General features: G+C 43.3%; 1 protein-coding gene across 13 annotated transcripts in view; it reads left to right on the forward strand.

Moving 5' to 3' along the window:
- Positions 1-1,218: 1,218 nt before the first annotated feature.
- LOC311131968 (phosphatase and actin regulator 4B-like) overlaps positions 1,219-14,550 on the forward strand; it is a 43,718-nt gene continuing 30,386 nt past the window's right edge. Inside the window, exons 1-4 of one of the 13 annotated variants that reach the window (XM_084165100.1) lie at positions 1,223-1,299; positions 6,268-6,356; positions 12,784-12,899; positions 13,073-13,126. In XM_084165100.1, coding sequence (XP_084021226.1) covers positions 13,105-13,126 — 22 coding nt within the window. In that variant the 5' untranslated portion in view covers positions 1,223-1,299; positions 6,268-6,356; positions 12,784-12,899; positions 13,073-13,104. Of the gene's footprint in view, positions 1,475-5,283; positions 5,347-6,267; positions 6,357-11,126; positions 11,241-12,783; positions 12,900-13,072; positions 13,127-13,604; positions 13,732-14,550 lie in introns of those variants that run through there. The other 12 variants (XM_084165108.1, XM_084165102.1, XM_084165111.1 and 9 more) reach the window with 12 other exon arrangements.

Below are 14,550 nucleotides of genomic sequence, written 5' to 3' on the forward strand. Positions count from 1 at the left end.
TTGTGAAGAGGGGCGGTCACGTGTGTTGAGGAACAGAGGCCCACTGATTCGAGCCTAGTGGATAGGGACAGTCGAGGAAGCAAAGATGTTGACAGCACAGTCCCGTTTCACACACACACACGCACACGCACACCACTTCTTTCATTGGAGATTAGATAAGACATATCAGATAAAACATATCACTATTATATTTGCTGTATAATAAATGCATTTGTTGCTGAATAATAAAATAGCCAAGCCTTTTTTGTTAAATAGCACAAAGGTCTTTACAGTCTTTATACTCTCGCTCATTAAGTCCCAAATGGCACCCTAGTCCCTATATAGTGCACTACTTTTGAGCAGGACTGTCTCTCCCTCCCGCTCTCCCTCTCTTGTTTCCCTCAGTCAGATCGTGCTGGTGTTTCTAAATAATCCAGTAGGTGGCAGCACAAGTAAGATGTGGCCTTATCTTTACCCTGCAATTTGACACAATGTCCAGCAGAGATCAGAGTACTGAAACTTTTGACAGCTGAACAACAAGCATTATCGTAGCTTCGACAATGCAATCATATCACATTAAGATTACTTTATTGATCAATCCCACACAAGGTCCAACCGAAATGTTACTTCCGGTTTTAACCTTACCCCCTCCGAAAGACACACATACATACACAGGATTTTAGAGTGGTGCGGGGGCTGCCACACTGGGCGCCGTTGTCGTGGGTGGGTTAAGTGCCTTGCTCAAGGGCACAATGGATGTGGGCAGACCAGCGAGCAACTGCGGCCACTCATGATGTGTTAAGATTTGTTGTGGCCCTCACGTCCATCAAAGTTGCCCATTCATCGCTTAGCTAGGATAGGCCTATCTCTATACAGTCATCTATGATTTTGAAATCAACTTCAGTCGTTTGGAGAGGGGGAAGGGATCTTATTTTCCGTGGTCCAGCGTACACTAACAATTCCCCGCAGACAGTCAATCAAACATTTTGTTACGTGTCAAACATTACGTGCCATTTCTTTACCGTTCTATCCTCGGAGTGGCCGCATTGTTTGTATGAGCTAGCTAAACATTTATTCACTCGAGGTATTCGTTGTTTCCCTTATTTAAGCAGTGCATTCTTTCTTTTCTTTCTCAAAATGGTTGGAGCGCACGTCTATCTATAATGGTACGCCGCAAAAAAACATATAACCTACAGTGGCACGTCACTGCAAAGGTGGAGCGCTTCATTTGACATCATCAGTGCGCCTGTGCAGACTCACTACGTACGCGTTCGACAGCGATTTCTGGGCACAGTTTTGAATTTGGTAGTTAGCTACTACGTAAGTTATTATCTATCTAAGCAGTCTATGTACACATGAAAATATATAGACTGTAGTAACTTGATTGTTGTTTGAGTTTTGGCACTTTAGGTAGCTAAATTAGCTGGTTAGTTTAGCTAGTTCCGGCCTTGTAGCTAACACGGGTATTTAAAGTCGAGCGACCCAGCTTTCAAAGGTAAGTGCATAGCTAGCTATTATATCTTATTTTTCAAGATACATAACTGTTTCACTGAGAACATAAATTATTGTGTTCATTGTTAGGTCAGGAAAGTTGTTAACTGGTTAGCGAATAGATAGTGATTCAGACATTAGCCGCAACTCTGAAAACTAGCCACCTGTTGCTAGCTAGCTATTTTGCTTGTAAGCTCCAGTACTTTTAACTAGTCTATCATATCACATAATTTTTGGGTATCAACATGCTAGCTAGCGTTGTCATTAACGTTAAAGTCAATCTTTATTCTGTCTGACTAATTGTTATTCTTATAGCTAACCAGCTAGCTAGCTGATAAGTTAGTGCAATTAGCTAGCTGGCTATCCAGCCAGGTGAAAGTCAGGTGCAGTGCACAACCCCATTTTCCAAAGCAAGTCGTTTGGCTATTCTTTATTGCCACTATAACGTTAATGACATAGTATTTAGTTGGCGCATTAGTTATTGCTGCTTGGTGATAGACCCAGTCAGTACCCTGCTCTGGGTTGGCCCCATGTGCAAAGTGCCAGAACAACAATATCGTGTACAGAATTCCAGGTAATTGAAGGCCGAATAGACTTGACTTTTCCCACAATTTCAGACTATATTTCCATCTGTATGCCATCAAATAGGCCTAAAGCAGTTTTGCAGACACTCACAAAAGTACCAACAAGGCAGTTCTAAATGGGCTAGATCTATTTTGTCTAGTACAGTCATCAGTTGGATTGTTTTCAGGACATAGTGTGTCATCATATCAGCAGGTCAGCAAAAAAACTGATGGACCCATACAGTAACCTTGCTTCGTCCAGCAACGAGCCATTGTTTACAGATTTGCATTTACATTTTAGTCATTTAGCAGACGCTCTTATCCAGAGCGACTTACAGTTAGTGATTACATATTTTTTTATACTGGCCCCCCGTGGGAATCGAACCCACAACCCTGGCGTTGCAAACGCCATGCTCTATCAACTGAGCTACATCCCTGCCGGCCATTCCCTCCCCTACCCTAGAAGACGCTGGGCCAATTGTGCGCCGCCCATGAGTCTCCCGGTCGCGGCCGGCTGCGACAGAGCCTGGATTCGAACCAGGATCTCTAGTGGCACAGTTAGCACTGCGATGCAGTGCCTTAGACCACTGCGCCACTCAGGAGTTCAGATGGCTCGTTACGGAATCTTCCGTAGCCTGGCGTCCTTGATGAACCAACCTAAACTATTCGGTTTCACCAAAATAACGTTTCCTGTCAAGAGGCATATCTAATATCTCTAGGAACAATACTTACGATTCACCTCATCCCCTTTCGTGAACTAACACTCGCACTTGACTTTGCTGATAGCTACTTTATTGAGTAAAAATGTACTTACTATGACTGACATGTGGTTGTCTCACCTATCTATTTTAAGATGAATTCAGTCACTGTAAGTCGCTCTGGATAAGTGTCTGCTAAATGACTAAAATGTAAATGTTGGTTTGAAATGTCCTTCACTATCAAATAAGTGTTTAAAACCCGTTTTTAACCAGTAGAAGTGGGTGGTAACGTGGTAGCTTACGCTCGCGTGACTGCATGGTCTAGAATGGACTACAGTGGCAGCCCACAGGCAGAACATGGGAGACTCTAAATAAAAACATATTTTAAACGCTTATTTGATAGCGAAGGACACATTCAACATGACGAATCATAAGTATTGTTCCTAGAGATATTGGATATGCCTCTGTTGACGGGAAACTTTATTTTGGTGAATCTTAGTAGTTTAGGTTTGGTTGATCAAGGATGCCAGGCTGTAAACAATGGCTCGTTGCAGGACTAAGCAAACAGTAAAAACCCTTTGAGGTAAGCTCTTTTTCAGAAGCCCCATCTAGATGAACAACAATTTAGTTTGACTGTGTTACAAATACTTGCAACTTGAGCAATGGCTCATTCAACATTATTAGTCTCTGAAGTTTAATTAGCCTATGGCTCATTCAGTTTACTCTCTCTGGTTTCATTATGGTTGTGATTTGAATTGAAAAGAGACTGTTTGTGTAACTATATACAAAATATGATTAGGTTAAGTTGACTGTAATGTTGCTGGGCGTTTTAGTTTCCACTCATTGAGAGAGTAGAGGCGCAAATACCTCTCAGGCATTCCTTTACAGCCATTTCTGCTTGTTTCAACAAGTGTCAAGTGCCTTCAGTGCTGACTTGAGGTGGTAAAAAGCTCTGTAGAATAGGATACCTCAGGATTTGTCTGAGTTGTCAGGTTCTTCTAGAGAGAAGATGAAAGAAAGGGATTGTTTTACTACTGTTTTATCAGATCGAGATACTCCATTATATGCAAGTCAGTCATTTTAAAGGTACGGCTATTGTTTTTCTTTGTTTTATATAGGCTGCTTTAATACTTCACTGCAAAAGGTGATGGAAATCTGTAGTCTAGGTTCAAGTCCATGGTTTTAGTGAGGAGATTGTAATGTATTTTTTCTGAACAGAAAATGACTGATTTCTGCACTTTCCAATTCAGGGCATGTCATCACATCCATGCTACCCGATTTAATAGGCCGACATTTAGTTAATTAGGTCCTATTTGATTGAAATGTAAAGTTAATGATTTGTTGTTAATTATTGTTTGACTTTTAATGGGTACTGCACTGCTGTCAGTAGGCTATATGAATAAATTAGACCCCCCCCCCCCCCCCCCAACTCTGTATGTGGACATGGCCAGTGCTGCAGCATGAACTCAACACAATGGGTGATTGTGCGCAGCCAGGTCTTCTAAGCTCTTCCCAGCCTTGCATCATTATGTTCTGCTCTAGGAACAAGCCGTTAATAAGATGTCAGGGAGTACAGAATAAACTGCACTGGTTGTCGCTCTCTACAATATTTATGAATGGTATCAAACAATGAAAATGGAGAGCAGCTGATTTAGCACCAGAAGTAATTTTATGTAGGCATTTTTAGCATTTTAGTTCAGTTTGAAAAGTTACTTTTCAAATGCCAAGTAAAAAAATAATAATAGATATGCCATTTAGCAGACGCTTTTATCCAAAGCGACTTACAGTCATGCGTGCATACATTTTTGTGTATGGGTGGTCCCGGGGATCGAACCCACTACCTTGGCGTTACAAGCGCCGTGCTCTACCAGCTGAGCTACAGAGGACCACAAGTACAGTTGGCATTACTAATCTATAGCCTAATAAGTAATACATTAATAATTAGGTGGGTGCTTATATTTGTCCGATCTCACATGTACAAGTGTGTATTATACACGTGTGAATTGGAAATGTTTTTTGCATATCCTAACTCCCCCTGTGACATCCTCGGAGAGTAGGGTCACAGCCAGGGTCTGGCATTATCAACGGCAACCCTGACGCAATTAGGGGTAGGTGCCTTGTTCAAGGGCACATCGGCAGATTGTTCACCTTGATAGCTCAGGGATTCGAACTAGCGACCTTTCAGTTACTGGCCCATACTCTAACCACTAGGCTACCTGCCACCCATGTAGGCAATGTGTGTATGTAATTAGCACAGTCAAAGGAGCACCCACACTGTCACACGCACTTTCATTTCAATGAAATTATCTAAAATATCCTGGCTGCATCACCTTACCAAACCTGAAAATCTGTCTTCCTTCACCTGTCACTATTCCTTTTTGTGTCAGGTTCTGGTTTCCTGGTATGCAAACAACCACCTAAACATATCAATAAGCACAAAGAGACAGACCTGCTCTGCTCACCCTTTGAAGTGAAGTGAAATGGCGGTAGACCGAGGTGTGTGTGTGTGACTATCTGTTGCTTGTTCAGGCTAGGACCTGTTGTTGTGCATTATGGAGGCCTTGTCTCTGCTCTAGTTTACTCTCTGATTGGCCACACAAAGCAGCAGCAGCCAGGTGAACATTAACTCGCCATTCTGTTTCCCTTTCCTGCCTGCCCATAACAGGAGGTTGTTTGTTGCTTTCTAAAAGCTAGCCTAGTCTACCTCTCTTCAGATCTGCATGGGAGTTGAAGTAGGCTATGAGCTAGGCCCTAATGCACAGCTTGGACATTTTAATATGGAACTGAGGGAAGCACAGGTCTTTCTCTCTAGTGAATAATTTGTGGGCAACCTCACGTTGACTTTACTCGGGAATCCATGTGAAGCTCAAAAGCATTGGCTATATACATGTAGGCCTACAAGAAATAGCCTACTGATTATGCCATTCAATATAAGCAAGCATAACAACTTGGCAGACACTTGGCAGGCTCTGTCTAATTTCACAGGTGCCTGATCCTAATGCCCTGGCAGTGGGGATTAGTTGGGCTAATTTAAGTGGTGTACAGACGGACACTGCTACAGCTACTTCTGTGGGGAATGACATCACGTTTGTCAGTGTCTACACACTGCAGTAACACTGCCAAACCAGTTAGACAGAGCAAAGCTGACCAGGTGTGAGATTGCTGCAGCTGAAACGGGACAGCCTAGCCTATGTCCTGACTGTTCTATTAATTATTTTTATCTCCAACATGCAGCAGCTAAGTTAGTGTTTAGGTTAAGCAGTTCAAGTGGTGTGTTTCTCATGTTGTCACTTGTCAAGGTGTCTGGATGAATTAGTCCCTAGTGACCATCCCTGTCCTTCTCCTTGGCAGAGATATTGATCTGTAGGCTTTTTATCAGTCCCAGAGCGCTTCAGTGTTGTCAGTGCACTCTAGTACAGTACAGCGCTATACAAATCTGCAGTAGTAGTCACACCTCAACAGTCAGTCAGGCTGTTTTTCATAAGGAGTATGTTATTTTGTTTGATCTTCACTGACTTTGTTTCCCTTTTTTATAGGAATAATTCAAGTCCTTCACAGAAGTCAGGAATCCCAGCCACTACTACTGACTGGGGGGCGTTACAAGGCCAATGGTCTTCTAAAGTGAGTAAGTAACCTAGCTGTTGGCCAGAACTGGCTCTACTCAGTCCAAGTCATGCTCACTGGGCAGCTTGCCAGGGCTGTTGCCTTCTGATTGATATGTAGGTCAAGGATTTGAGTTCCTGTTTGAGATCTGGGCCATGTTCATTAGGCAAATGTTGATGAACTTTGCAGATAGAAATGTCATAAATAGAGCAGACATGAGTCCTTATTCTACATTTCAGACAGGCATGTTTGTTCTACATGACATGTAGTGCCTTCAGAAAGTATTCACACCCCTTGACTTTTTCAACATTTTGTTGTTACAGCCTGAATTTAAAATTGATTAAATTTAGATTATTTGTCACAATGTTAAAGTGGGATTACGTTTTTCAAGATTTTTTACAAATCAATAAAAAAGTAAAAGTGTAAATGTCTCAAGTTAATAAGTATTCAACTCGTTGTTATGGCAAGCCTAAATAAGTTCCGGAGTAAGAATGTGCTTAATAAGTCACGTAATAAGTTGCATTGACTCGCTCTGTGTGCAATAATAGTGTTTAACATGATTTTTGTATGACTACCTCATCTCTGTACCCCACGCATATAATTATTTTTAAGGTCCCTCAGTCGAGCAGTGAATTTCAAACACCGATTCAACCACAAAGACCAGGGAGGTTTTCTAATGCCTCGCAAAGAACAGCACCTATTGGTATATGTGTAAAAAAAAAAAAAAAAAAAAAGCTGACATTGAATATCCCTTTGAGCATGGTTAAGTTATTAATTACACTTTAGATGGTGTATCAATACACCCAGTCATTACAAAGATACAGGAGTCATTCCTAACTCAGTTGCCAGAGAGGAAGTAAACCACTCAGGGATTTCACCATGAGGTTGTATTCAGAGTTCCTCACGGAGTTCCCTGAATTCCTTTCGGACCTTGTAGTCATGGCAGATAATATTCAAATTTTTGGTGACTTTTTTTAATATTCACATGGAAAAGTCCACAGACCCACTCCAAAAGGCTTTCGGATCCATCATCGACCTAGTGGGTTTTGTACAACATGTCTCCGGACCTACTCATTGCCACAGTCATACCCTGGATCTAGTTTTGTCCCGTGGAATGAATATTGTGGATCTAAATGTTTTTCCTCAACCCTGGACTATCGGACCACCATCTTATTACGTTTGCAATCGCAACAAATAATCTGCTCAGACCCCAATCAAGGACCATCAAAAGCCGTGCTATAAATTCTCGGACAACCCAAAGATTCCTAGAGACCCTTCCAGACTCCCTCCACCTACTCAAGGACATCGGAGTAAAAAAATCAGTTAACGACCTAACTGAGGATCTAAATGTATCCTTGCATAATACCGTAGATGCAGTCGCACCCCTAAAAACAAAAAACATTTGTCACAAGAACCTAGCTCGCTGGTATACAGAAAATACCCGAGCCCTGAAGCAAGCCTCCAGAAAATTGGAACGGAAATGGCGCTCCACCAAACTGGAAGTATTCCTACTAGCTTGGAAAGAAAGTACAGTGCAATATCGAAGAGCCCTCACTGCTGCTCGATCATCCTATTTTTCCAACCTAATTGAGGCGAATAAGAACAATCCAAAATGTATATTTGATACTGTCGCAAAGCTTACTTTCACTTCAGCAGTGATGAATTCATGAACTATTTAGATGAAAAGATCATGATCATTAGAAAGCAAATTACGGACTCCTCTTTGAATTTGCGTGTTTCTCCAAAGCTCCGCTGTCCTGAGTTTGCACAAAACTGCCAGGACCTAGGATCAATGGAGACACTCACTCAAGTTTTTTAAATCCTGTATCTCTTGACACATTCATGAAAATAGTCATGGCCTCTAAACCTTCAAGCTGTATACTGGCCTCTAAACCTTCAAGCTGCATACTGGACCCTATTCCAACTAAACTATTGAAAGAGCTACTTCCTGTGCTTGGCCCTCCTATGTTGAACATAATAAATGGCTCCCTATCCACTGGATGTGTACCAAACTCACAAAGTGGCAGTAATAAAGCCTCTCTTGAAAAAGCCAAACCTTGACCCAGAAAATGTAAAAAAAATATTGACTTATATCGAATCTCCCATTCCTCTCTCAGTTTTTAGAAAAAGCTGTTGTTCAGCAACTCACTGCCTTCTTGAAGGCAAAAAATGTATACAAAACACTTCAGTCTGGTTTTAGACCCCATCATAGCACTGAGACCGCACTCGTGAAGGTGGTAAATTACCTTTTAATGGCGTCAGACCAAGGCTCTGCATCTGTCCTCGTGCTTCTAGACCTTAGTGCTGCTTTTGACACCATCGATCACCACATTCTTTTGGAGAGATTGGAAACCTTAATTGGTCTACATGGACAAGTTCTTGCCTGGTTTAGATCTTATCTGTCGGAAAGATATCAGTTCGTCTCTGTTCTCTGACAAATCAATTGTAAGTTTCAGTGTTCCTCAAGGATCTGTTTTAGGACCACTTGTTTTCACTATATACACTGCTCAAAAAAATAAAGGGAACACTAAAATAACACATCCTAGATCTGAATGAATGAAATAATCTTATTAAATACTTTTTTCTTTACATAGTTGAATGTGCTGACAACAAAATCACACAAAAATGATCAATGGAAATGAAATGTATCAACCCATGGAGGTCTGGATTTGGAGTCACCCTCAAAATTAAAGTGGAAAACCACACTACAGGCTGATCCAACTTTGATGTAATGTCCTTAAAACAAGTCAAAATGAGGCTCAGTAGTGTGTGTGGCCTCCACCTGCCTGTATGACCTCCCTACAACGCCTGGGCATGCTCCTGATGAAGTGGCAGATGGTCTCCTGAGGGATCTCCTCCCAGACCTGGACTAAAGCATCCGCCATCTCCTGGACCGTAAATAATAATAAATAATTGGTCATTTAGCAGACGCTCTTATCCAGAGCGACTTACAGGAGCAATTAGAGTTAAGTGCCTTGCTCAAGGGCACATCGACAGATTTTTCACCTAGTCGGCTCGGGGATTAGAACCAGCGACCTTTCGGTTACTGGCACAACGCTCTTAACCACTAAGCTACCTGCCGACAGTCTGTGGTGCAACGTGCCGTTGGTGGATGGAGCGAGACATGATGTCCCAGATGTGCTCAATTGGATTCAGGTCTGGGGAACGGGCGGGCCAGTCCATAGCATCAATACCTTCCTCTTGCAGGAACTGCTGACACACTCCAGCCACATGAGGTCTAGCATTGTCTTGCATTAGGAGGAACCCAGGGCCAACCGCACCAGCGTATGGTCTCACAAGGGGTCTGAGGATCTCATCTCGGTACCTAATGGCAGTCAGGCTAGCTCTGGCGAGCACATGGAGAGCTGTGCGGCCCCCCCAAAGAAATGCCACCCCACACCATGACTGACCCACCGCCAAACCGGTCATGCTGGAGGATGTTGCAGGCAGCAGAACGTTCTCCACGGCGTCTCCAGACTCTGTCACGTCTGTCACATGTGCTCAGTGTGAACCTGCTTTCATCTGTGAAGAGCACAGGGCGCCAGTGGCAAATTTGCCAATCTTGGTGTTCTCTGGCAAATGCCAAACGTCCTGCACGGTGTTGGGCTGTAAGCACAACCCCCACCTGTGGACGTCGGGCCCTCATACCACCCTCATGGAGTCTGTTTCTGACCGTTTGAGCAGACACATGCACATTTGTGGCCTGCTGGAGGTCATTTTGCAGGGCTCTGGCAGTGCTCCTCCTGCTCCTCCTTGCACAAAGGCGGAGGTAGCAGTCCTGCTGCTGGGTTGTTGCCCTCCTACGGCCTCCTCCACGTCTCCTGATGTACTGGCCTGTCTCTTGGTAGCGCCTCCATGCTCTGGACACTACGCTGACAGACACAGCAAACCTTATTGCCACAGCTCGCATTGATGTGCCATCCTGGATGAGCTGCACTACCTGAGCCACTTGTGTGGGTTGTAGACTCCGTCTCATGCTACCACTAGAGTGAAAGCACCGCCAGCATTCAAAAGTGACCAAAACATCAGCCAGGAAGCATAGGAACTGAGAAGTGGTCTGTGGTCACCACCTGCAAAACCAGTCCTTTATTGGGGGTGTCTTTGCTAATTGCCTATAATTTCCACCTGTTGTCTATTCCATTTGCACAACAGCATGTGAAATGTATTGTCAATCAGTGTTGCTTCCTAAGTGGACAGTTTGATTTCACAGAAGTGTGATTGACTTGGAGTTACATTGTGTTGTTTAAGTGTTCCCTTTATTTTTTTGAGCTATGTGTATATATATATCACAAATGTTCACATTTTTCTTCCACTTTGACATTAGAGTATGTTGTGTACATTGTTGAAAAAAATGACAATTTTAATCCCACTTTGTAACACAACAAGAGGTGTGAGTACTTTCGGAAGGCACTGTATTTCTATCTGGGTGTTCCACAACATTTTGACCTGCTGAACGCATCCCTACCTTTTTTCTGCTCAGGTTAGTCACATGGACAGCAGGGAGGGATTCAGTTTATTTTGGTCAGGGGACTTTGTTCAGGGACTACTACATTCCAAAGTGCAGCAACGGGCCGATACTGTACCTACCACTAACCGCCCCGCACATTTCCTGCCACGATATTCCAGGGCCACACCTACTCCACACAAATCACAAGCTGGGCGACCACAGCATTCTATGTTGCTACGGTGACCGTTCAATTCTGTAGCAATCTTCGTGTGATTGGCCCTTTGTGGTGATCAACTTTGTCAGGTCCTGATCCAGCCCTTGGTCTGGGTGCGTCTGCGTCAACGAACAAACGCTGACTGTCTCTCTTTCAGTTCAAAGAGCTGCTCTGAGCCTCCCTGGATACCCACTAAAGCTGTCCTTAGCTGTGATTACAGGAAAGGTACCTAATCGCTTGAAGAGGTGATTGTTCCTGCGGGCCATATACAAAGACAGTAGGCTTTCATTTAATGCAATAAGTCACTGGCTGCACTTGGCTGTCCCATCATGCAGAATAGAGAATAACATACCTAACTGGTGCTTTGTTTATACGTTTTGTCATGTAGTAGGCTGTAGTAAAGAAACCCTACTTGATATTGCCTCCACATGTTATTGTTAATAACCAGAAGCTGTGCAGCTGGTACTGTGGTTGTAATTGGTTAACAAACATTTAGGACCTGTGATGCAACCCTGCTGGGATCTGTTCCCTAAAAGATTGCCTGGAGCACATCAAAAAGAATGGACAATAGACAAGTCAGCCACTGACTGCTTTTGGCTGGGTTAGCAATATTTGGCTTAAAAAACCCAGACAGACATTCACACTGACATTGGTTCATTCTTCCATCACCAGGGTCTCTTTCACATGGCCATAAACTTCATATTGTGTTGTCATGTGTTGCTGCCATGCTATGTTGTTGTCTTAGGTCTCTCTTTATGCGGTGTTGTGGTGTATCTCTTGTCGTGATGTGTGTTTTGTCCTATATTTCTATTTTTAATCCCAGCCCCCGTCCCCGCAGGAGACCTTTTGGTAGGCCGCCATTGTAAATAAGAATTTATTCTTAAATGACTTGCCTAGTTAAATAAAATAAATATCCATCTCAGACAGGAAGTAATTGCTTGATAGCGACAGGTGTTTACATTTGCCAGTGTAATGAAATGAGTTCTGACTTGGCCCAGCTTCACCTGCCTGGCTCATGACTAGGCTGATTAATGCACAATTATGTCACAGCTGCTGGCTCATGCTAGTCTTTTAGAAGTCCTCCTCCTTCACTTCCATCTGCTCTCTGTGACTTTGACAATCATCAATCTGAGTCTGGGAAAGCTTGTGGCCTACAACACTAAATCAATTTGTTTGGGGATGGGGAATGGAGGGAGAGGTTTTTTTCGGGGGGGTCTTGGATGGCTGAGGGGCAGCTCTAGAGGAACTGTTGGGGGGATCTTGGATGGTTGTTGGCCTGGCTGTTGGGAGCTTGGGCCTGTGGCTGATAGGTCACTGGTTCAGGTCCCCGATTTGACTTGGTGGGAGATCTGTTGACCTGCCTTTGGGTGGGGCGCTTGACCCTTGGTCGCTCTGGATGGGACTCTGCTAGATGACTGAAAGTAATGTAAATGTTGAGCGGCTTCACTGCAGATAGATTGTATGTTATAATATTCAATAAAAAAAAACTACTTGCAACTGTCCCATGTGCCCGGAGTCCTAAATTAATCTGATGTGTGTGATCATGGCAGGTGTGCATGTGTTTCTGTGTCTGGAGTGGAAAGCTCAACATCGATTTCCTCCTGTCTGACCAGAGTCCATAACACAGTGAGCACCACAGGTAGTTAGCAGGCAGTGCAGCCAGAGGATCAAGGGCCATGTTCATAACTTGGGACTGCCAGGGAAGGCGATAGACTCCGATAAACCATTTTGAATATGGGGCTAGAGCTATTACTTTTACAGTAACTAAACTGCTTCTTCCTGACTCAGGTCTGTCTTAGTGTCTGTTGGGGAGATGAGAGGAAAGCACCACTTTATTACTCTGTGGCTCCTCTCCCCCTCTTTCAGAATGAATGCTATGCCTGCTGGAAAGATGATGTAATGTGGTGAGAATTACTATTTTTAACCAACACTCTTATATGAGGGAAAATGACCTCTGTTAGTTATCACACACACACACACAATCAACTCATTTGTTTGTGTCTGATGGTGCCTATTTTAATCGGTTGTTAGTTCTACTTCCTTTGCTCAGTTTCTTCCCCTGTTTTGTCTGATTCAGGAGCTGTTGCCTGCTGGGCTTTGGACTCTGTGATGGCAAATCGGGGTAAGAAAAGTATGATTTCAATTTTTCTATGTAGGCCTAAATCCTATTTTAACACGTCATGCCATTTATTGTGTAAATGGCTTAGGCCTTTATTGTCTAGGAAAATGTGAGGTTGTAAGTGGTGGTATTAGCTTTTGCCCTCAGTCAAAACATCTGACAACCCACAAAAGACTGTTCTAATTTAGCTAGTTCTGATAAGTCTTCCATGCGATGGTGTTGTGCTTTGGAGATTACCATCAGACATGATATCAGGAAAGCTGAAAGTGGTGAGTCAACACTAATAGTGTAGAGTGGCTACGCTAGCAATACTAGGCAGTCCTATCCATTTAAGGGTTGGGTGCAGCGTGACGCATGGCTCTGTTGAAACAGTCAGGGGCTATCTGATTGGGCCTGTCCCAGAGCACACACCTGTATGGGGCTATCTGATTGGGCCTTTCCGCAAGCAGAGGACACACCTGTAAAGGTTAGGAAACAGCTGTGTTTTTCCAGACTCGGTAGTTGTTGCCTGTCCTGTCGCGGACCGATCTGTTGTGTTCTGTCTTTGGATGTATTGTTGTAATCTGTTTATTGATCTATGAAAGGCTCAGGAATGGCTGTACAATCGGAGTATAGATGTGAGTAAAATGCTGTTTCTGTTGTTGGTGATTTTATGATGGTTCTGTTCTTGTGTTGAATTATGTATTTTTTTGTCTGAAGCTGGTGAACAATGTCAGTTATTTGTAAGGCGGTTTTATCTTAGACCTAATATGAGAATTGAATGAGCGAGAGGTGTGACTTGTTTGTACTGTACTGTAAGCTGGCCAACATCATGTGATGTGTGGCCTTCCTAAGCCAGGCAGTGAAAGACGTGGGGGCTGGTCTGGACAGATCAGTGTACTGGTTACCCAACACACATTAGGCCTATAGCAGTCCACCAACCGGTCATCATGATCGACTGGTCGATCTCCAAGCCATTCCTAGTTGATTACCAAACAATTCTGTATTTAAAAAACTACGATAAAGCCATGCGTTCCTTTTTTTTCATTTTTTTCCCCGTGCTGTTGACGGTAGGTGCGCTTGATTCAGCAGCGCTAGCGCCGGGAATGCAAAGTGTTCCCATTTTTTAACCATTTCATGTGTCTGAAGGTAGAACTCCGCCTTCCCGGCAGGCCCAGAGAGCAAATCAAGCGCACCTGTAGGTCTACCGCTGGCAAATCAGATAGCTCAGATCACTGTGTCTGCACAGTTTCTTCGTATAAAAAGAAGCCTCGAACGCACAGTAAAGTTGATAATGTGAGATTTCAAAACTTTTCAAACCGTGACTAGAGACTCAACGAATACAGCAAAGAGCTGCTGTTTTAATGGTAAGTTAATGTTTAAGTTGTTATTCAGCATTGTCAACACTTTGTTCCACATTTTTATAAGCCATGAAAAGCGGGTTTCGATAAGCTTTT

The sequence above is a fragment of the Coregonus lavaretus genome (genome assembly GCF_964263955.1).
Source record: "Coregonus lavaretus genome assembly, chromosome: 7".
In the NCBI taxonomy this organism is placed as follows: Eukaryota; Metazoa; Chordata; class Actinopteri; order Salmoniformes; family Salmonidae; genus Coregonus; species Coregonus lavaretus.